Below are 25,265 nucleotides of genomic sequence, written 5' to 3'. Positions count from 1 at the left end.
TACAAAAAACTATAACTTGAAACGAGTGACTGCATGGGAGGGAAAAAAAGGTAGTGAGCTCTGTGTGCATTGTGGGAATCATATGAAATGGCCTTGACTGGCGCACAAACACGTAGAGTGAAGTTAGAGTAAATTATGTCCCTCTAGATACTGTATATTAAAGTAGAAGTGAAAATATATCAAACGTAATGGACACTCAAGCAAGAGTGGTTAAATGTATTTATTTAATTTAATACGCCTACTTTCCATATTTAAGCAGCCAAGTAACTTTATAACTAAATAGTCATCTTCTCGCTCAGGTATATTTTGAACAAGGAACATTATGTAGAATTAACTTCTATACAATGGTGGGTTTCAGGAAACCTGAGCAGCATAATGGGTGAACTGTTGGTTTCTGTCCAGGGTTGCGAGGCCAATTAACAATTTGAAAATGTGTGTATATCCCGTATAAGGCAAATACAGTACATGCCAATCTTACTTACAAAGCTGTCAGGTATTCCTAAAGTATCTTTACATGCAATTAAATATTCTGCATATACCATATTTAATATATGGAACTCCTAGGGTAAAATATGGGGTCTTTGTCAGTCCAGTCTGTTTACATCACAGTCGTCTCAGTCTACCTGTGGTTCTGAATTCTAATAAATATGATCTTAATACAACACAATCCCCCCCTGGAGCACACAATATCCATTGTGTGTGACTGTGAAAACATTAAAGCATAAATGAACACTGAACAGTCCTTTTTCTTTTGCACCCAACTACTGTATAATTGAGCCGGCAAACTGGTTTTGAAAAAGGGGAACTCTACAGTACCTCAGAAATATAAATGAACAATACAGTTGTCGATGAAACTTTCTTTGATTTCCTAATCCTAAAACAATAATATAATTTAATACTCCCACTTTGCTAGCTTTGTTGCACTGAAATATGAGATAAAATACCGTTGTCGAAGAAAGCTTTAAAATGGTGAATTAACAGTTTAAATCGGTTTAGAATTTAGTACATGTTGAGCAGAAGGAATGTACAATATATTACCCCAGATAACAACATCTATCCTATTGTATCATAATTTAATGGTCAATCGTTGAAATGAACCTATTTTAATGAATAAACCAATACTAACTGAAAATTCAGAATGTAGTTTGTTGAATCTCATCACTCTGAGTCCGTCTACTGGGTGCAGTTGGCCTTCTTGAAGTTCCAATCAGAACCAGGACTTGCACCGGGTACCCTTCAACCACGATCCACAGCAGCACTCTCAGAGATTTGGAGATTCTATTTTTAACTGACCCTTTTCTTTCCCCAGGTGTTTCAATTCTTCATCTTGTTCAGGATTTTGTGGTAATTTAAGACAGCGTTCAACCCCCGCATCTATATCCATAATCAGATCTTTTAAGGAGAGAATCTCTTTGGTCATGCACTCTTCTGTCATGATTCTAGTGCGCGTTGTCATTGGCATAACAGGTTTGTCACAGCTAGGTTTGGACAGAGATTTTAAGTCTGAGTACAAATATGCATAGCTGGTGACAGCAGTCTACACAGTCAGTGTAGGTCTTACAGGTAGCAATGCAGCATCCTTTAATTCACTGAATAAGCATGCTGCACTCGGCCTTGTATGGCCTTGGTCCCAGGCCAATCAACTGCAATACCAGTGGCGGCCTGAGTGGGCAAGTATGGCCCACGATGTGATAGAGTATATCACACACTCTATCACTCACTCTCACACACACACACACACACACACACGCACACACACACACACACACACACACACACACACACACACACACACACACACACACACACACACACACACACACACACCACCGCTCACTTCAAACTTGGGTAACATTCCAATCAATCAACTCAATTGTCGCCAAATGCTCACTGTGGTTCACAAATACAAGGTAACTTGAACAGTAATGCACAATCTATGTAAAGCGCTTTGGATTAAAAGCGCTATATAAATGCACCATTTACCATTTACCACAGTGCAGGAAACGTTATCTGGGTCGCGGCTCCTTACTGAAGGATGGCAGGAAGTTAGATTCTTGCATTCTGCACGTAACTATAGAGCCTACTTGTACAGTCATCTCACTCAACGAGCAACAGTCTTTCTGAGAAACACACGCAAACTTATATAACATTGAAAGACAGACGGATAGAACATAGTACTTTATCTAGGATAATATAGATTTTATCAGTTTAGATTTATCATCTAAACTGACCAGAAAATAAAAAACGCCAAAACTATACTAAACCAGCCCATTTTATTTTAACAATAATCAATACTATTCCAAAACTATACTATTACAGTTAAGGTTACTGCCCTTAGAAACCTTTGTGACTGCAGCGATGTGGTCTAGTTGCAGCAGGGCGTGTCACACCATAGAGTTCCATCAGGGTCAGAAAGGTCAGGGAAGGGCAGCCATGGTCAGTGGGGTGGCTCCGCCCTGGGTCCAGCAACAGCAGGCTCTATGAGTGTGGAGCTGGATAAAATATTAAATTAGGCATTAGCTAAACTTTGACTGGAAGTGTCTATGTCTCTTCTACTACTGTATATGTGGCACCCCGTTGACCAGTAGGCCTATAGATTTAGCATTTCCTATAATGGGTGCCTTCATTTAAACTGGTGGGTTCAATCTATAAATTACAACAGTAGACCTACACTGTTATGCTGTTTGATGTAAACAAAATAAATCAAAAAATACATCGTGAATTAACAATAATATAACACTTTACACATACAAGGTCTTCCTTCCTAGTACAAGTTTTCTTTGCTGACACTTTACCGAGTTGAAGAGTAGAGACAGAGGGAATGTAAAGGCGGGCTGTTTCTGTGCTCTCTCTCTCTCTCTCTTTCTCTCTCTCTCTCTATCTTTCTCTCTCTCTCTCTCTCTCTCTCTCTCTCACACACACACACACACACACACACACACGCACACACACACACACACACACACACACACACACACACACACACACACACACACACACACACACACACACACCATAGAACATGGGGAGAGGAGAAAAGGAGATATTACACAAAAACGGTTTGATACACACATACACACACACACAAACACATTTAAAACAAGACTATACGTGACAGACAGGACGTCCAACACAACACAACATATCCTTTTACTTATGTGCACTAATATGACGTTGAGCCGGCAAACTGGTTTTGAAAAAGGGGAACTATACAGTACCTCAGAAATATAAATGAACAATATAGTTGTCGATGAAACTTTCTTTGATTTCCTAATCCTAAAATAATAATACAATTTAATACTCCCACTTTGCTAGCTTTGTTGCACTGAAATATGAGATAAAATACCGTTGTCAAAGAAAGCTTTAAGACGGAGAATTAACAATTTAAATCGGTTTAGAATTTAGTACATGTTGAGCAGAAGGAATGTACAATATATTACCCCAGATAACAACATCTATCTATTGTATCATAATTTAATGGTCAATCGTTGAAATGAACCTATTTTAATGAATAAACCAATACTAACTGAAAATTCAGAATGTCAATGTTGTTGAATCTCATCACTCTGAAGGCCTCTCCATACTTCGACAGAACCGAACTTTTCGGTTGAAAAATAAACTTTTTTATTTTTTATCTTTTCCGAAAAAAAAGCGTTGGATGTTCATACTTCGCTCCTGTTCGGGGGGTTCGGGGAAAAGCGTCACCACTCGTCTTCTTGTGAACCCGCTTCCTTGCCTTTACACATTTATCTCGCAGGCTGAATATAGTATAGTAGTTAATAGCCTATACTGTGGATCATTTTGGTGGGGGGTCCGGGGGTCCTCCCCCAGAAAAAAATTAAAAGAGTAGATGTTATTTCCTGTATTCTGTTGCATTTTACAGGGAGTTTGATACTTTTATCTGGCTTTACTAGGATGAGAAAATTATGGATATTTAAATGTTTACATTAAGCTGCAAGTAACAAGTCTTTTGCTTGAAGATCTGTTCTTTTTGCACGCGCATCCATCCAAAAGTCCCTCATTTAAACTGCCTGCTAAGCAATGGGCATTTTGGACGTGTTGAATTAATGTTGTAGATCCTCCTGTCGCCTGTCGCCTGTCGATCTTACTGTAGAGAATGATGTGCGCAGGGAACTTGCACGCAGCGTTCCTCACACCAGACGCTCATGCACACACAGCGACGCATCTAATCATTACTTCAGATACAGTATTTTAAGCCCTTTTTTTGTAGCTCAAATCGCGGGCGAAGTTGACGCAGTTTTCCACTTTGTGACGGCTGATGATATGACGGCGTGAGAAATACGATGTGTGGCGTGAGAGCGTGAGAAGAAGAGGGTCATTTGCGTGAGGGTTGGCAGCTCTGGTCGCAAAGCAAAAACAAAAGCAATGTACAGTAGCTGGGGGGAGGGGGGGGTCGGAGACACCCACGTGATCCAACCGACCAATCACGTTTGCCGTTTCACCGAACCTGATTTCGGCGAGTGACAACATCTCCTTGTGCAAATTTCAGAACTATTGTTCGGAGAAAAAGCATTCCAGAACTTTGGAGGAATTACATTTTATAGTTGAAAAGGACCTTTTGACCGAAAACGGCGGTTTCGGTCAAAGTATGGACAGGCCTTGAGTCCGTCTACTGGGTGCAGTTGGCCTTCTTGAAGTTCTAATCAGAACCAGGACTTTGAGCAACGCAGGGATCCGGCCCCGGGTATCCTTCAACCACGATCCACAGCAGCACTCTCAGAGATTTTGAGATTCTATTTTTAACAGACCCTTTTCTTTCCCCAGGCGTTGCAATTCTTCATCTTGTTCAGGATTTTGTGGTAATTTAAGACAGCGTTCAACCCCTGCATCTATATCCATAATCAGATCTTTTAAGGAGAGAACCTCTTTGATCATGCACTCCTCTGCCATGATTCTAGTGCGCGTTGTCATTGGCATAACAGGTTTGTCACTGCTAGGTTTGGACAGAGATTTTAAGTCTGAGTACAAATATGCATAGCTGGTGACAGCAGTCTACACAGTCAGTGTAGGTCTTACAGGTAGCAATGCAGCATCCTTTAATTCACTGAATAAGCATGCTGCACTCGGCCTTGTATGGCCTTGGTCCCAGGCCAATTTTAGGCTTTTCCACCCCCCAAAAGCTAGCTTCAAGTACTCATAATCCCTGGCTAGATCCCCCATCCCTTTATAAATCGTTCGATCAGCTAGGTCCATGTGATAAGAATCAAATGAACCAGTGCGGGGAAACGGATTTCCCACCTGTGTGGCTAAACTTTCAGACAATCCAGCCAAACTATTCACGAAAGGGGTGGTATAAAAACCACCAATCTGTCTCTCAACATATTGTATATGTAATTCTTTTGGAAGCGGCGGCTGTGGAGGGGTGGAGACGGAGGATTTAAATGCCACCTTTGGGACCTCATCACTATATTTAAATGGAATGCACTTGGGAGCAAGGTTCCTTGCTCTCGTCATTACGTTTTAATCTTTTAAATCAGAGGTCTTCAACAGGGGGTCCGTGAAGGTACTGCAGGGGGTCCGCAAAATTGTTGCTATATTTAAAAAATTGCCATTTTTCACATTTATGTTAAAATAAATCATGAATCATCCATTTTGAATAGCTTGTATACTGTAGCCTACACGATTACTGTGCAATTGACAGATTGTTGATAGTAATGACATTGGTTCTCAGTTAATAAGGAGTATGTTCAGAACTGGTAGTGGTATGGCCACCCTGCACCTTGTGCATGTATGTAAAAAAAAAATATATATATATATATATATATATATATATATATATATATATATATATATATATATATATATATATATATTAGGGGTGCAACATATCGAACCGAATATCGAAAATCGAATCGAACCGAGAAATATCGAACCGAATGACCCTGTATCGATGTATCGAACAATACAATACAATACCACTCCACATCCACATTCCCCCTGGAACCCCCTCAAGGACCCCTATGGGTCCGCAGAGCCCACTTAGAGAACCACTACCCGATAGGTTGGGTACCGTATTGTTCAAAGTTAAAACAAAATAATACATAGTTATAAAAATACATTTATAAATCAAGGACATTTCTGTTTATTTTTTGTATCGAAAAAGTATCGAACCGTGACACCAAAATATCGAACCGAACCGAAACGAGAATTTTGTGTATCGTTGCACCCCTAATATATATATATATATATATATATATATATATATATATATACAGTATATACCCCCCACCCTACGAGGTGGTAGGGGGTCCCCGCTCAATCTCCCCATCAGTTTGGGGGTCCCTGACCTGAGAAAGTTGATGACCCCTGTTTTAAATAATGGCATTTTAGTGAGTTAGTGAGAAGAGAAAACATATGTAGTGAGAGTGAGAGACCATGCACAATGTGTTTTCACTTATCTCACCACATACACCCTTCAAACTAGTTAACTATAAAACACAAACCCACACACACCTGGGTGAGCAACACACACGCACGCACGCAAGCACGAGCACGCACACCGCCACACACACACACACACACATACACACACACACACACACACACACACACACACACACACACACACACACACACACACACACACACACACACACACAGGAGATGGAGCAACGTGCAACCACAGTGCAGGAAACGTTATCTGGGTCGCGGCTCCTAGGAAATTAGATGCTTGCATTCTGCACGCCTACTTGTACAGTCATCTCACTCAACGAGCAACAGTCTTTCTGAGAAACGTTAGAAAAACATATGGGAACTTATTGAGAAACACCGCCTGGCTGAACCACACCGCACCAGTAGATGTCTCAGACAGCGGCCACAGAGTTCACAGGAGGTCACAGGAATAAAGCAAGGGTTAGAATGAACTGTCTAAGTGGGATTGCATCGTATCTGATCACAACAATAGACAAACAAACAGAAAAAAAGGGACCAAAACAGTAAAAAATAAAAAAAATACTTGTTTCTTCTATTTCTGTCTTGTTTTGTCTTCTGTGGACTTTGCTGATTTACTAACTTAATATACTACTCCTTGTTTTTGACAAATTGTTATACCTATGCTATGTGAGGTGAATGGGAACTAAAGACCCGGGAGGGAAGGGTATGGGGAATGTTGAATGTTGTTGTGTCTGAAAGTGTTATTTTGATTTTGATCTGCCCCATTTATGTAACCACTGCCTTACTGTATCCCTCTTACTGCCCTATGATATATTGTTGAATGCTGAATAAAAATTATATTTAATTAAAACAAAAAAAATAAAAATAAAGAAAAAACTCTGTCTCGTCGCTCCTGTTGACCCCCGAGCGGGAGGGGTCCCTGGTTCCGGGGGACCGGAGCTCCGTGGAGCTCCGCCAACCCCGGCATCGCGTTCATGGACCCCGAAAACCAAATAATAAGAGAGAGGGGGGGGGGGGAAAGCCAAGCCGATCATCATCATAGATTCAGAGCCTAATAACTAATATGTAGGCATATTTGCTCTGCCTAAAAATAAACACGGAATGCATGCCAAACTAGTTAGTGCATGATGCCTGATCAATGGTTGTGAATGTGACGACGACAACGATGACTGCCTGTGATAAATGAATTAATAGGCCTACTGTCATTGCATTTCTCAATTATAAACCGAATAGCACAAGTAGGCCTAGGTCAACAAGTCAACCCAATTAGCGCAGCAGTCCTGCAGCTGGTCTGACTGGACTCTGACCAGCTCTGCGCTTCTCAAAGTTACATTAGATAATTTAAACCATTATGGTATTGCATTCTCAGCCAACTAATGATAGTCTATTCTGCATTCTGCTTGTCCTCACCTCAAAATAATGGATTACTTCTGGGACCTTCAAAATGCATCACATCACATCACAGAGGCAGCGGCAGCGGCAGTAGGTAAAGAGTTATTCACAATTCACATAGTAGTCTTTATTGGATGACTTGTGATTTCTCCATCACGTAGCCTATGCTTTGCCATTAAAGTACTGCACGCAAACTTGGCACCTTAGCTCACGCACGCACGCGCACGCACACACACACACACACGCACTGGTCTGCGAACGGCTTGGCGGTCTCCCGGTGGTGGGTCGGAGGCCAGGGACCCTCAGGAGTCCCCCTGAGAAGCCGGGGGTTCCGTGGAGTGGTCGGCGGCCCCGCAGCGCGTGTTGTGCGGGGATGTAGGAGGCTCCAGTGGGCCTGGTTACCAGCTCAGGGACCCCCTGAACGGTGGGGTGACAGGCGGGGGTCCGCGGAGGCGCCTTTTTCCATTTTCTCAACCTTTAATTCTGCGCCAAAAGTTAGAAAATGAAAAAAAGGACTCATTATTCGTTTTTTTGTTTAAATATTGAAAAAAGGGCAATTTCTTTTATTTTTTTATGAACAGTAATTCATCTAATTTTCATTTGAACACTAAGTACACAGATTAAACTTGACCAGTGGTGTAAAGTAGCACATATGTAAAATGTTTAGGTATTTGTATTTTGTACTTAACTTGAGTATTTACAATTTGCAATGATTTTACTTCTACTCCACTAGCCTACATCTTAGAGGAAAATATTGTGCGTTTACTACGTCATGGAGGTGTCGTCTATTGTGTTAGTCATACTAGCATAGTGGAAATGACACTGAATGAGTGCTCAGTGCACGGTTGTTCTGCTCTTGTTGTGAATATTTAGCTGTATTTGTTTGCACATCAAGATGAATTTACATAGGCTACAGTATACAATAACTTTCACAAAAAAGTTAAAGGAGTAGTTAACCCAAAACATTACTTACTTTCTATACATGTATGTCTTAACTTTTGTAGGTGAATTGTCTGTGTTTCATCTGTAGTATGTTGTTGTGCCTGAACTTTACGTAGGCCTATGTGGTGTGACAGACCCCAGGGAGAATACCATGCTTATAGGCAAGTGCTAATGTTCAGTTCAGTTCAGTTTGTTTTAATTTTCAGCACTTTTGGACAGTTCAATACAATTACAAGTCTGATATCAGTGCATCTGAACATAGCATGGTATCAAAAGATAATAAACGTAGATAGAAAAGTTCAAGGCACAGAGTTCATTTGACATGATAAGGTGTCCAAGGTACCAAAACAAGGAGTAGGGAGAAGCATACTGCTTATCGAGCCCTACCCCTGGCTCAGTTTCATAGCAAAAGGTAAAAGGTAAGAAATACATTATTTGTTGTTGTTGTTTTTACACACGTATACAGCGTGTACTCACACATGTGATCCTCGCTCTCTGTCTAACACACTCACAATTCACTCTCTTTTTTTATTGTTTTAGATTGATATTCATATGCATTTGTTATATTGTTGTTGATGTTCTGACATGTTATCTTGTTATTATAGTATTGTATTATCTGCTTATTGTAAGCTTTGGATTAAAAGCGTCTGCTAAATGCCTAAACTGTAAACTGTAAACTGTTGCATGTGAGAGTCAAGATAGCAAAGAGCTCAACATAGAGTGAGTGTCACTGTGGACTGGGCAGGAGCATGTTAACAACATTGTTATATTACTATATGTGATATACTGTATTATTATATGGTTATATATTTTATATTATATAATATATATCCTATGTCTTAATAGGTATAATTTATGTAATTGTAATGTTAGACTGGAATAATGATAATAATAATAATAATAACAATAAGTAATGCTCATTCTAGTAGCCATCAGATGATTCTAGCTGTTTGTAAGTGTAAAAAAAAAGTTATTTTCATTTTCCTTTTAAATTGATAAATGTTTGTGCTTTGTTTAATATCATCAGCTAGCCCACTCCACAGTGACACTCCACACAACGAAATACACATAAACTTAAGAGTAGTATGGAATATGGACTAGTGGTTGTTTGAAGTCTGAAGGCCTTCTCAGGTCATAGGTTGTCTCCTTTTCTGGGAATCTATTTTGTACATTGATTGGAAGTGCTTTATGTTTTGCTTTGTATATGACTTGGGCTGTTTTGAGTTTGATCAGATCAGGGAACTTCAGAATGTTTGTGTGATCACGGTATCCGGTGTTGTGTATGACTCTTACGGCTCTTTTTTGTAGGATGGATAGTGAATGAATTGCTGTTTTGTAGGTGTTTCCCCAAACTTCTATCATGGTGTAGTACAGGATGTGTAGTGATTTGGTGTCTTGGATGTGTTTCGCCTTGTTAATAACAGAAATGCTCTTTGCTATCTTGACTCCCACATGCTTTATGTGGGGTTTCCAGCAGATCTTGTCGTCCAAGGCAACACCTAAAAATGTGTTTTCATAAACCCGCTCAATTTAAATGTTGTCAATCTTGAGTATAGGCTCTAAATTAATTTCACGATTACCGAAGATCATGAACTTAGTTATTGTAAGGTTTAGAGATAATTTATTTTTGTCAAACCACTGTTTATATTTACTTAGTTATGTTGTCATGGTTATCAAAAGCTGCTGGATATCCTTTCCAGTACAAAATATATTTGTGTCATCAGCAAAAAGTACACATTTTGTTATATTGATACTCTACACAAGTCATTTATATACAGAATAAATAATTTGGGGCCCAAAATTGATCCCTGTGGTACCCCGCATGTGATGTTTTTAAGATTTGATTTATGTTCTCCCAATTGTACATACTGTTGTCTGTTGTCGATATAGCTCCTTAGCCATTTGGATGCAACTCCTCTGATGCCGTATCGCTCTAGTTTAGTAATTAATATGTCGTAATTTATGGTATCAAAAGCTTTTTTAAGGTCAATAAATACTCCAATTGTGAATAGTTTTGTATCTATATAATCTGTTATATCTTCTGTTGAGTCAATAAGTGCCAGTGAAGGTGATCTATTTGCTCGGAAGCCATATTGGTTTTCAGACAACAGTTTGTGTTTTGTGATGAAATGGTCCAGTCTGACCAGGAATACCCTTTCTAATATTTTTGAGAGTTGTGGTAGCAGGGGGATTGGCCTGTAGTTGGTGAAATGTTGTTTATTGCCGGATTTGAAAATTGGAAATATTTTTGCAACTTTCATGGCATTTGGGAAGGTGCCGGTTCCGTGGAGTGGTCGGCGGCCCCGCAGCGCATGTTGTGCGGGGATGTAGGGTTTAGGAGGCTCCAGTGGGCCTGGTTACCGGCTCAGGGACCCCCTGAACGGTGGGGTGACAGGCGGGGTCCGCGGAGGCGCCTTTTTCCATTTTCTCAACCTTTAACTCTGCGCCAAAAGTTAGAAAATTAAAAAAAGGACTCATTATTGTTTTTTTAGTTTTTTTAATTTTTTAAATATTGAAAAAAGGGCAATTTTTAGTTTTTTTATTAACAGTAATTCATATAATTTTCATTTGAACACCAAGTACACGGATTAAACTTAAAATTAAAATTAAAAGTAGCTTTTAATTTTGCACATCAAGATGAATTTACATAGGCTACAGTATACAATAACTTTCACAAAAAAGTTAAAGGAGTAGTTAACCCAAAACATTACTTATTGTCTATACATTACGCACAAATAATTTGATTGTGAAAAGTACAATTTGGTAAATTGTAAAATTCTGAAATGTATGTCTTAACTTTTGTAGGTGAACCATTGTCTGTGTTTCTGTAGTATGTTGTTGTGCCTGAACTTTGCGTATGTGGTGTGACAGACCCCAGGAAGAATAGCCATGCTTAGGCAAGTGCTATGGGGATCCATAATAAAGTAAAGTACTAGTAAGACACCTGAGGGTGGAATGCGACCTCAGGGTGACATGCGACCTCGCCCTAAAGGGCGAGGTCGTGCCAATTCTTGACTATCTGGCCAACCACAGCGTTTCTCTGACGATTCTAGTTGTTATCATTCTGGGGGGAGTTTGGTCATGTTTTTGTGAGGTATCAACCCTAGGAGACACGGGGAGAACATGCAATAAGTCACTATTATTATTATTATTATTACCCTATTAATAATGATATTATTAACACAAATAGACCTACAAATAGACCTACAAGAGAAACAAGCCACTACAATAATGTAGATACCTACTCTATTAAATGCAGGTCAGTATTCAACTTATTTATAGGCTTAGCTTCTTTTGAAATCTGATGGGAAGGATGAGCCAATTCCATGCTGAGAAACCTCCTGTCTATACAGCATTGATACTGCACTGCCCCCTAGTGGTGTAACATCTGAGGGCATGTCTAGAAAGAAGAACTTCTGGGGACTCAGATCAAGGGGCATGCAGTAGAACAGGGTTTCCCAAAGTGAGTGCCGTGATGCAAGTCCAGGGGTGCCACAGAAATGAATTAATCAATATGACTTTGTATAGGTCACTTTTAGACCCTCTGTCTATATCATACATGGGCAACTGGCGGGCCGGGGGCCACATGCGGCCCCCACCTTCACTTAATTATTGTTTAACAAAAATGTTATTCTTTGAGTGAAAAATGAAACCAAATGGACCTGTATGGTTCCATTTGGTTTCATTTTACACTCTCAAGAGTTAAAGATCTACAAGGGTCCATGTGGTTACCAACTCCCCGGACCCCGTCATTTAACTGGGGACCACCTGGAACCCCCTCAAGGTTGAGAACCACTGGAATAGACGATGCCATTATTATCCTCTTCAATTATTAATGACAGACCAGAGGTTTGAGGTCACATCCAGGGGTCAACAGGTTTACAACAGAAGTGGGGTTTTGACCTGTCTGCCACTGTCGACCAGAAAACTCTTTCTTATTTTTCATTTTTTATTTTGTATGTAAATTAACGCCCCTTCTTGATCTAATACAGCGTCACACAAAAGCATCGAAGGGACACGTTTCGAGCGCGTAGGGCCTAGATCTGTTACTTATGCTATTTATAGATTTTGGACATAATAAAGTTTCCACCCGACAGAGTCCCCCAATCTCTCAATGTAATTTTTTCATATATATTTTTTTACCTTTCTTTAAAAAAGGGGTAAAAAAGTGGGGGGAAAGTAACTGAAAGATGATGGTCACATAAAGACATTATCAGTCACCCACAGAACCAGAGACAGGTGTTTTCAAGGGACGTGCAGAGAGGCAGGGGCAAAAATGTATAATTTAAAATGTAGGCATTTAGCAGATGCTTTTAATCCAAAGCAATTTATAATAATAATAATAATAAAAGTAAACTAAATGGGCCTTTTGAAAAAAAAAAAAAAAAGAAGACAAAAAGCAGACCTTCAAGCTCACGATGCGTCACGCTGCACCGCGTTGTGGAGGTCTGCTATTTTCGGTGCTTGATACCACACTGAAATAAGCACAATCAAGCCAATACTGGAGGTGTGGTGCCATGTAACGGCATGCATTTCTACACAGAGGGCAATTCTTTCAACATATGATCCCACATTCAAGTTCAGAACGTTGGACAAGGCAATTCTCTTGAATGCTGCCTTCAGGTATGGCATGGGAAAGGGTCATATGCATCTCTTTCACCATAGTAAAAACTGCATTTGTGGTCTGGAGACCACAAATGCAGAGGGATAAAAGGGCAGGGGCTCAAGCCCCCTTTGATGTCTGTGTGTGCACGTGCCTGGTGTTTTCAATGAGTCTAACATGGTTAACACAAGAGTTTGAAGTTGAATGGGCTTATATAAGCTTATATGTCTGATCAAATGAATATGACATACAGTATCTAAATATTTAATCAAGTAACTTAAACACGGTCTGGGGTGAAAGAGAGACAGAGGAGAGGGGGGAGAGAGAGAGAGAGAGAGAGAGAGAGAGAGAGAGAGAGAGAGAGAGAGAGGGAGAGAGAGAGAGAGAGAGAGAGAGAGAGAGAGAGAGAGAGAGAGAGAGAGAGAGAGAGATTAGATAGAGAAATTAGTTGTTTGTCTAACTCTAATGCATTTGTTGTGAAGGGTGAATATAATGTGCACCCTCCAAGTTTCCTTGTTCTATAAAAACAATTAACACAAATAATGTAATAAATGTGTTGGATGAACTTCTTTCCTTGTTCATGTTGTCACAGGTCAAAGAGGTTGAGCATAATAAGCTAATGATGCAGATTCATTAATACAACTCAGTAATACAGTAATAGTAATTAATTACATTATTTGCACATCAAAGGAACCAACCATGTTCACACAGCAGGAACAGTTTTGGTAGAGAAGGCAGCAGCGCCATCTTGTGATGAAAACATGTCACTGCACTTCAAAGACATTGAGAGACGTGTGCTGCTGTTGCTGAACATTAGTTTAATGCAGTGATGAAATAAGTACTTGTGTTCTTTTCCTTTTCTTTAAGTAAAAGTATCAATATTGTAATTATTAAATACTGTTGCAAGCAGAAGTCTGGAATTAAATATTTACTAGAGTAAAAGATAATCAAAACTATATTGGCTTTGAAATATACTTCAAGTGCCAAAAGTACTTTGATTGATTGAATACTTTATTAAACAGAAATGCAAACAGCACAAGTCACTTTGTCTAAAAAGGAACAACACAAAAACGTCCTTACTGTCTGGCTTCTATTGGGGTCTCATTGGGGTATAATATATAGGCCTACTCCAGGGGTCATCAATATGTCAGTACGAACAAATGTGTCCGTGGTAAGAATTGGCCTTGTCCGTGGTTTAGATTTTCTGTTTTACATTTATAATGTTCTTATTTTGATCATAAGACCCAATTACTGAATGTCAGGTCTCCAGGTTTTCTTCATAATATGTACGACACACTGACTGCACCATGTCACTATGGCACCTTATGAGTCCACTAGTGCTAGTGGTTCTGAAAGGTTGCACGGACCCCCATAACTCTGTGTGTACAAATTGAACCAAATGGACCCCACACGGGTCCATTTGTACACTCTCATGGGTTAACAGACCTGTTATGGTCATCCAGGGCTTTCTCTTTATGTGTTTCTTCACTCCTTTTGAGTGGGAAAATTTCCACAATCCAACATTGCCTCTGGGCAACTGAATTTCCCCCGTGGGATAATAAACTTATCTATCTATCAACATGGCGATGATCCCTGGCCTACTCATATACACATAGTATCCCACTTCACACGTTTTCATTATTATTATTATTTAATAAGGATATTTAATAAGGATCTTTCGAAAATAGATTTTTTGTCTTTTCTTCAAATAGCATAGATAGGACTGAAGTGGTTAACAAATGTTTTGTATTTATCGATTAAATCTAGAGCTTTCAAATAATTGTAAGGGAAAAAAGGGGGAAAAAAGAATGGTACTGTACTTGTGAAAAATAAATAAATATAGTAGGAAATGTACTTAGTTACTTTACAACTTTACATGGTTTCTTGGATGTAACTCAGCTTATAGTTAGTTGTCTGTTGCACATTGGACACAATTGAAGTTAAAGTTTGAAAAGGTGCCTTGGGTAGCCATTAAGAACACTGGTTTGCTAACTGAATATGCAGACAAATACTGTTAAATGTTGAGGCTTTTTTTGCCTCTGATAGTTTAGAAAATAGCAGATCTACAAGCTGACAACGCATCACACTACATCGCAGCAGGTTGTGAGCTTGCATATCAGCTATTTTACAGCTAAAGTACTGTACTCAAGTAATTGTACTTACTGTCCACAACTGTGTTTTTAGAAGATCATGCTAAAAAAGTATGTTGTATGTTTAATTTATTTTCATTTATGCTGTGGGCCGTTTTCAGCTGTTTTATATAGTTTGATGCACCAATGTACTGTATCTCATTTCTAATTTGTTACAAGACCAAGGATACGAACACAATGGAAATAAGTATTTTAATTTATTGTGTTTTCATTCAGTTTATTTCAGTGAAAGCAGGTGGTTTTCCTTTAACATGTCTAAATACATCAAATCAAATCCATAATTTGTGAGCCAACCAACGAGCAACAGAATCAACAATTCATAATGAGTAATTAAAGTAAGACATAATCAATGTACATTTTTAGTTTACATAGTATTACATGACCAGATTAGTCAGCTATGAGGTCCATGTACATAGCCTAGTAACTGACTCCTCCCATCTACCATGTACAGACCTTGATAATTATTTCCAAATAAAAAATAAAAACGAGGGTTAATTGTCAATGGGTTTATGTGTAATTTCCCCCCAAATATAGTAAATAAGCTTCAATTAACAAACTACACACCCTTCACCAGTGTCACCTTCCATCTCCTGACTCTGTCCGATTAGAGGATACACATACTTCAGCATTAGGTCTCTCACCTGATTGTTTTCTGAACTGCTCTTGTTGTCAAACACATGGTACCTGCCACCACACTGCTTAACTACGGCCTTCAGACAGTCATTTCCATTCACAAATTCTGACAGGGCGTCTGGGCATTTTAGGTTGTCACCATGAGTAAAGAGGATAATTGTCTTCTCTCTAATTTTCTCCCCAAAAGCATTTTCCAACTTTTCCAGTATGTCTCTCTCACCATCTGAGAATCTGCCTAACTGCATCACCAGTAAGTACACACAATGCCCTGACTGACAGAGTTCTCTGCATTTGCTTACATGTTCATGTTCAGGTGTTTGCATGTCTACTTCCTCATAGAAGAAGTCTGGCGTATCAATGACATTGACAAAGTATTTTTTACCATGGATAGTAACTTCTCTTTTCTGACTAGTAACTTCTCTAGTAAGCGGTACTGGGGTCATTCTTGATTGGAAGTCTCGCTTTCCCAGGATTGTATTTCCACACGCACTCTTTCCAGTGCCTGTTGGTCCAAGCAGAACAATGTTGATGTCACGATTTCCTATGTAAAACATGAAAGAGACAAACAAAAATATTAACATAAATTTGCAACGATGAATGGCTGATAATGTATCAGACTGGCATTCGTCGTTGGGACTGAGGACCAGCCTTATCAGCCAGAGCAGTGGACTGGGAAAAAATGGAAATCCCAGCACCCATATAGGCTATGGTCACCAGCACTTTCACCTATGATTTTTTCGCCTACATGGATTTGGTCTTTTCGCGTGGCACGTTCTCCGTGGAGGAGAGCCTTTTCACCAGGCCTGTCTGGTCGATTCACCGCAGTTCATTTAAATATTATAATGACTGTGACAGTGATGTCAAACGAGGTAACATGTCTGTCCTTAATAGGTCGAACACCCTTAAATTGCTTTGGTCCGACCACCAAAACCTAACCTTTTGCATAACCCTAAACCTAACCTCAGTAAAACTATTCCTAAACCTAACCCTAACCATAACCTCAGTAACCGTGACGTGGGTGATTATCTAACCTGCTGGTGTTTATCTAACCCATTTAATTATTTGGATGCACCTGATTCAAATAGCTCTAATCTGTATTAATGTGATTTCTATGGAGTGCATAGGATAGCCGTCACCGTTTGACAGGTAACACCACTGTCATGCAGGCGAAATGGCTCTTCAACTGCGGTGAATTGGCCAGACAGGCCTGGTGAAAAGGCTCTCCTCGAAAAGACCAAATGTAGGCAAAAGAAATCATAGGCGAATGCGCCTGACACCTTACCATTGACAGTATTGTTAATCTGTTCATGCAAGTGTTGGTCAAATGTTATTTTATTGTTGTCTTATAACCCAGCATTCTTGTTTTTCTACATCAGCTCTTGCTTACAGCTTGAGCTGATCTGCCTCCTTCATTCCAGACTCCAGAGTGCTAATTTCTTTCATATACTGTAGAGTGAAGTACAGTAACTTAAGGCATACCTGTCATTCCTGGTTTCGAAGATTCCATCTGGTCTCTATAAAACAAAGGCAAAATTAATATATGTATTATTATCGCTGTCTTCTCCTCTGCGCACTTAGTTTTTGCACCACAGAACCTTCAGTTTCGGGCATACTGATCATAGCGATGCACCAACCAAGATGAGACAACAAACGCAAAGGGAAAAGTAGCCGATCAGAGCGCTTTGCTTGGCCCAGTGGATGCAAAATTCAAATTTAAAAAACATACTCGTTGATTCACCCGTACAACAAAATGTGTTTTACTTGAAAAAAATGATTCTCAGGTCAAATATCGATATATGGGTCAGTGACGTGACGCCCCAAAAAATGTGTTTTAAAAAAAACTTTAAATTGCAGGCATAACAGTTATTTACCTTTGTTCTACTCACTCTCAACCTTATGGAAATACATTTTGTTTTTAGATATTTTATTGGAATCAGACATTATTTAGCAGTTTGTTGTACTTGTGCCTAAAATCGTCATATGGTGTGACATGAAAATAATTGTTCATAAAATGAAAATGGAGTACATCTTTCTTAAGTTACTCACTTTATCAAAGTCCTTTATCATAACTAACCAGTGATCCACTATAGTTTTTTGAAAATTAATTATATCTGTATATTTTTTTCATAATCGACACTCTGTGTGAGGCCCATGTTCATGATCTTACAACATATTTTAAATGTATTCTGTCAAAACTTTCTCTAAAATTACACAAATATTTGTGACTCTTCCTGATAATATTCTCTATGTAATCCATAAACATTTTTTTGGTTTAATCATTAATAAATGTATGATTTTTCACTATTTGGAATGTCACACCAAATGATTTAGTGTCACACCGTATGATCATATCTTCATGTGTCAAAGCAAACTGTGTTTTAACCTACCTATTAGTGAGTACTGAACTTTACTGATTGATTAAACAATTACCCAGGATAACATGGCCTTAATATTTCTGAACAGGATATTATTGTAGGGCTTTAACATGGGATAAGAAAGAATTGTAGTAGTAGATGGATGATGAGGATGTGCACAGGAATGCTACGCACACCTAAGTCTTCTGCCGGCCCACGGCAGAAGGATCCTAAAGAGAAAATAAGGCGCATAGCCACACTTGGAGCCAAGGCAACATTTTATTAACACCAATTAGTGGAAACAGAACTCAGCATTCAGGTAAATTGCTTTTTTCCGAAGTCTCCTGAACTTGAACACAGCATTTTGTGTTGAACAAATGTAATTAGGAATCATGACATTACACCACATCTCCACTAGCTAAAGAGTGCTGGGTTGCGCAACTCCGAAAATATCTGATCTACAAGCTCTCGCAGCACAACGTGTTGAGAGCTTGTAGATCAGCTATTTTCACTAGTTTTGTCTCGGGTCCTACCTTAACACTGTCCACTGTCCAGTCCAGTGAGTGAAAGTACAAAAGTATTAGATCAGATTAGATTATACATTTAGACTGTATTGTACATCAGCCAGTCGTATTTGGTGAGGGTAGCAAACCGGCTGCCTTGTTGCGGTTCTGCTATGCCACAGACAACCTCCTGCTCTTCGTAGAAAATGCAGTCTCGCCCCTTTGGCTCCTCTCTCCTTGCTGGGTCATTGTTTAGTTTCTCCCTGTACTTTCTCGTTCTCTCAGCACTTGTCATTTTCCAGCTGACAAAAGAAAATGGAAAGTATAGTTTAAGACAAAGAGAAAATATTGTTTAGATTGAAACAATATGTTAAGATTTCTGTGAAGGGGTTTCTGCTCTGTCTGATGAATTTGAAGTATCACTGAATGAAGCTAAATTACATTTTATGTAAAAATGTTTAAAACAAATGTTTAAATGTACAAAAGAAACATGGAACTTTGTTATTTATTGTTATATCTGTAGTTAAATACAGTATAAATCATATGGTGTGACAATCAAGTCATATGGCGTGACAAGCATATGTCACACCATTATGATTAAGTGTCACACCATATTACTGTTTTCTGCATTTAGGTTTACCTTGAGGCTACTATGTACACATTAGCATGCTAACAGCATGCTAGCTATAACAAAGCAACCTAGATCTACATGGAAATATGACCAAAACTTCAAATAACTTAAGCTTTTTTTAATGAAAAGGTGTCACACCAACAGACATCCAAAGTGGTGAGTTTGTCAAAGTTTCAACAAGATGGCATTTCATGAAAATGTTAAAATCATAACTCACCTCAGACACCTGTCTTGCAGTTGTGCTGGGAGTGCTGAATAACCTTACAGAAGAAGGACCTCTCTAGCCAATAGGTGTCCAAATAATTGCCTGTTTAATTTGTCCAAACTAGTGTCACACCAAATGATTTTGGTTTGGGGGACAAAATGTTTTTGATCAGAAATGACTGAAAACATTATGCTTTGACTTTGAAAAGATATAGGCTCACAAATAGACATTTTTTTAGCCTAAATTCATTTTCAAAGGATTTTTAGCAATAATTTTTCTTAGTTTTATTCAAGTTCCCACTTTGAGAAACAAGGTCAGGACAGTCACACCATATGAGCTTTGCCATGTTTGGTTGAAAATTCTGAAGAAATGAGGAATGAAATGTTTTAATCTTGAGTAAGTTCACATAAAGCTTAATGTCCTGCACAATATTCAGAAGGTTTTTGACAAATATATTTTTTATTTATACATGTTTGACACCGAGGACAGCGAAAACGTTACGTCACGTCACCCACCCATATATATATATATATATATATATATATATATATATATATTTTTATTTTATTTTTTTTTTATTTTTTTTGGGGGGGGGGGGGGGGGGTTTAACAGACGCATGAACAATGTTTTGTAGACACAATTGAAAGATAATCAAACAAAGGAAATGACATGATCAAAAATCCCCCATTTTCTGTTTACCTGGTGGTGGTGTCTTCACCCCTCAGTAACATTTCCAGAGAACTCAGTGGCAGCACAACAAGGAATCACCAACTCCTTAATTGGCATTGAGCTGATGTCCTTTCTTATCACAGCTAAGGACATGTCAGGCGTATTATGCCGTAGATCACTTTTGCTTTTAGCGTTAATTATCTTAAACTTGACATTTTGGAACATCTCAATTCCTTCTTGTGCTGGTTTGTCTGCTTTGCAATTTTTCTCCAAGAAGAGGCGTTCAAGGGACCTTTTGCCATCACTGTCTTTTCCCAAGAGAGCAATTGAAATCTGTTCTGTGAAACAGTTAGAAATAGTTTTTTGTGTTAAATGGTTGTCATGCATTCAAATTAGTAGTGTGTAGGCATATATATATATATATATATATATATATATATACTACATATTACATTAATTCAAGGTTATTCTTGTGGTAAACATTTTTGTCCAAATATGTTTTTTGCCCTAAATGAACATTACCATCCACAAATGGAACCCAATGGACCCATAGCGCTGGTCCTGCAGATAAAATGTTTGTTGGACACATTTTGTCCATTTACAGACATTTGGGTTTCCCAAAGCGATTTTAGCCCATCGCAGCTCACGCATGGTCGTAGAGACCAAGCCCTGACCGTCATGTTCCAGAGGACGCTGAAACTTGCAGGATGAGCACTGTGCAGCCGCAGCGACGCGACCGTGGTTTTCCCGGTGAACCTGAGCGCAACGGTGGGGGTGCGGGAGTGTGGGGAAGACACACTGACTATTGCCGATGATGGAGAGGTTATAGCTTTATGTATTGAGAGGAACTCTTGCCAATTTCGTAAGAGACTCGTCGCCAATTGTAAGATATTTAAAAGTTATTTGGGGCCATGATGATTGATAACCCCTTTCTTCCCACTAGACAGCGACCGAGTCACAGAAGTCAGACGTGCAGACTCACGCTAATTCAAATGACACCCGCAAATGGAAACATGCTAAATTCGCTTTGTCTTAATGCGTATTTCTGATAATTCGCTTCCCTAATTCTAATAAGTTTATGGAAACATGGCTAGAGAGAGAGGAGAGACAACGCTGCGCACGCACGCACGCACGCACGCACGCACGCACGCACGCACACACACACACACACACACACACACACACACACACACACACACACACACACACACACACACACACACACACACACACACACAACGCAAAAAATCACGAGAAAGAGAAAGAGAGAGAGAGAGAGAGAGAGAGAGAGAGAGAGAGAGAGAGAGAGAGAGATCTATCCTCCTATCGAGTCCTGTGCGTCTTTGACCCGGTCAGATAAACCTGGCCACTAACTGTCTTCTTGCGATCATAAATAGCCGAAGAAACCACCAGCAAAATATCCTATCCTTCGTCAGATAAATAATATTTAAAGGGGACTGGCGACTGGGGTAAGGAGTTATAAGAAAGAGTCAATTTTAAAAGTATTTAACTATACAGACTTTGTTATTATCGTGAATGCACTTGTCCATGAAGCCTATTAGTATGTTCTATGGGCCATCGGAGCAAATATGGATTGTGACGTGATGATTATAATAATTATAATAGGCTATAGGCCTAATACATACAGAACAACGCACATCCCCAATAATCTAATTAATAGAGCATTGCAGCTTATTTTTTCACTTTGGTGGGACTGTGCATTTGCATTAGGCTCCATTATTATTACTATTAGTAGGCCTATTAATGGATACAGGGAAATGCGATCTATTTAATCATTTGTGTCACAACACGATTTAAAAGTGGGCACATGTAAACACCAGATCGGATTGATCTCACCACATGTAAACACTTGATCCAATACGATCCGATACCAGCACAAATTATAAAATTTATGGCACAATTCAGCACAAATTCAGCACTAAATAATGACACCATTTTTATATATTATGTTTTCATCATATGGGGTGCCAACTTCACAGAGGTCTTTTCTTTTGCACATTCAGGCTACAAAGTTCAGTGTTATTGAACATGTATACAAAGTAAAAGAAAATAAAGATATAGCCTACAGTGCATTTTCAAAACATTATTAAATGATAGTAATCAATAAAGTACTTACTCTGAGACATTTTGTCCTGCTTAGTTTCCCCCAGAGAGATGGACTGGAATCGAATGATGTGTGCCAGTCTTATATGTGCCTGTTATGTGCCTGTTATGTACACACCCCCTGTTAGGGGGTGTGTACATAACAAATCATCTTGGACAATATAAACCGAACACTATTTCTATATCCACTATTAACCTTGCCTTCACTTGTTCAAGTTGAAATGGGTTCCTCTCCTTCCATACCTACTGGTAAGAAAAAATATATATATATATTTTGCTAAATGTCATCTCATTCAGATAATGGCAAATGAGGAAACCAAACATTTAAATAATTGGTGGTTAGCATATGTTTTTTACATTATTTATTTATTTTTATGGCTGGTGTGTAGCCAGATTCATTAGAAAAGCACTGGCTACACAAAAAACATTTTACTTTAATTCACATTCATTATTATTATAATTAGGCTATAATTATTGTGTTGTTGATGATTATTATTATTATAAACTTTATTTGTATAGCGCCTTTCATGACAAGAAATGCAGCTCAAAGTGATTTACAGAGCAAGAATAAAGCAGGAGTGTTTTAAAGAAAAAGCTAAAATAATAATTTAACATGATGATGATGACGATGATGATTAGGACTAGTAGATAGTAGATAGATAGATTAGATAGTAGCAGTATCAGCAGTCGTATTATTATTATTATTGTTACCCTTATTATTATTACCCCTATTGTTTTTGGTGTCTCTAAGGTCAATGAGCTATGGCCGGTGTACACAGCCAAATTTACGGGCCCCACTGTGCGGATTGTGGGGGCGTGAAAATTCACCGGGTGGACTCTAAATGTCCTCAGGGGCCCCCTCTGCGTGTGGACTCCACTTGTTCGCCCATTAGTCCCACGGATGATTTTAGTTTCTTTTTTTTTTATTTAGGGTCCTTTTCTGCAGTTCAAGCATAATTCCACAGGGCGGCAGGCTATTTTCCAAAACTATTGGAAGTGGACATGTGTACACAGGCAGCATTATTGAATGGAAAAAAATACTGTCTAATTTGATAGACTATCCCATCTCCGTGATTTGTAGATCTAACTTTACAGACAGTTCATTTCTATGATTTGTATATCTAATTCCAAAACCAGTCCCAGCCCCATGATTTGTAGATCTAATTCCATCAGCAGTTCCATACCATGATTTGTAGCTCTAAATCCATCACCTGTCACGTCCACATGATTTGTAGATCTAATTCTAAAACCAATCACATCCACATGATTTGTAGATCTAATTCTAAAACCAGTCACATCCACATGATTTGTAGATCTAATTCTAAAACCATTCACATCCACATGATTTGTAGATCTAATCCATACCATAATTTGTAGCTCTAAATCTATCACCTGTCACATCCACATGATTTGTAGATCTAATTCTAAAACTAGTCGCATCCCCATGATTTGTAGATCTAATTCCATCGGCAGTTCCATACCATAATTTGTAGCTCTAAATCCATCACCTGTCACATCCACATGATTTGTAGATCTAATTCTAAAACCAGTCACATCCACATGATTTGTAGATCTAATTCTAAAACCATTCACGTCCCCATGATTTGTAGATCTAATTCCATCGGCAGTTCCATACCATAATTTGTAGCTATAAATCCATCACCTGTCACATCCACATGATTTGTAGATCTAATTCTAAAACCAGTCACATCCACATGATTTGTAGATCTAATTCTAAAACCGTTCACATCCACATGATTTGTAGATCTAATCCATACCATAATTTGTAGCTCTAAATCCATCACCTGTCACATCCACATGATTTGTAGATCTAATTCTAAAACTAGTCGCATCCCCATGATTTGTAGATCTAATTCCATCGGCAGTTCCATACCATAATTTGTAGATCTATATCTATCACCTGTCACATCCACATGATTGTAGATCTAATTCTAAAACCAGTCGCATCCACATGATTTGTAGATCTAATTCTAAAATCATTCACATCCACATGAGCCTAGACATGTTCATGTAAAACTATTGGCCGTGTACACTAAGGCATGTAGAAACTAGGGCCCGTGTACACAGTGGATAATCCCATCAACGAGGCGCTACATGACTGGCGGGAGCCTTGAGCAGCCTGGTGGAGACTGCTGGAGTCTGGTGCAGTCCTGTGCACCCTGGTCTGGCCTATAACAGCCGGATCCAGCCTAATGTAGGCTAGTGAAGCCATCTAACCTCTCCACTTCCCTAATCTATTCTCCCACTGTGCTGGACTTGGATGTGCTGGGCTGTGCTGGACTCTATCAGGCTCTGGTGGGCTGTTTTTTGGCTCTGGTGGGCTGTGCTGGGTTCTAGTAGGCTATACAGGGCAGTACTGTAGTATAGCCTAGGCATGTTCATGTTAAACTATTGCCCGTGTACACTAAGGCATGTAGAAACTAGGGCCTGTGTACACAGTGGATAATCCCATCAACGAGGAGCTACAGGACTGGCGGGAGCCTTGAGCAGCCCGGTGGACACTGCTGGAGTCTGGTGCAGTCCTGTGCAACCTGGTCTGCCCTATAACAGCCGGATCCAGCCTACTGTAGGCTAGTGAAGCCATCTAACCTCTCCACTTCCCTAATCTATTCTCCCACTGTGCT

At 39.2% G+C, this 25,265-nt stretch overlaps 1 protein-coding gene across 1 annotated transcript in view; it reads left to right on the top strand.

The window, feature by feature from the left end:
* Window positions 1-2,358: 2,358 nt before the first annotated feature.
* Window positions 2,359-25,265, top strand: part of LOC308282601 (GTPase IMAP family member 4-like) — a gene marked incomplete at both ends in the record, with an annotated part of 53,202 nt that continues 30,295 nt past the window's right edge. Inside the window, one exon of the mRNA XM_080722988.1 lies at window positions 2,359-2,416. Coding sequence (XP_080579114.1) covers window positions 2,359-2,416 — 58 coding nt within the window. The remainder of the gene's footprint in view (window positions 2,417-25,265) is intronic.

This window comes from Nannobrachium achirus (assembly GCF_963921795.1).
Source record: "Nannobrachium achirus genome assembly, chromosome: 4".
In the NCBI taxonomy this organism is placed as follows: domain Eukaryota; kingdom Metazoa; phylum Chordata; class Actinopteri; order Myctophiformes; family Myctophidae; genus Nannobrachium; species Nannobrachium achirus.
The sequence above is the reverse complement of the archived record's forward strand: the minus strand, read 5'-3'. Positions and strand labels throughout refer to the sequence as shown.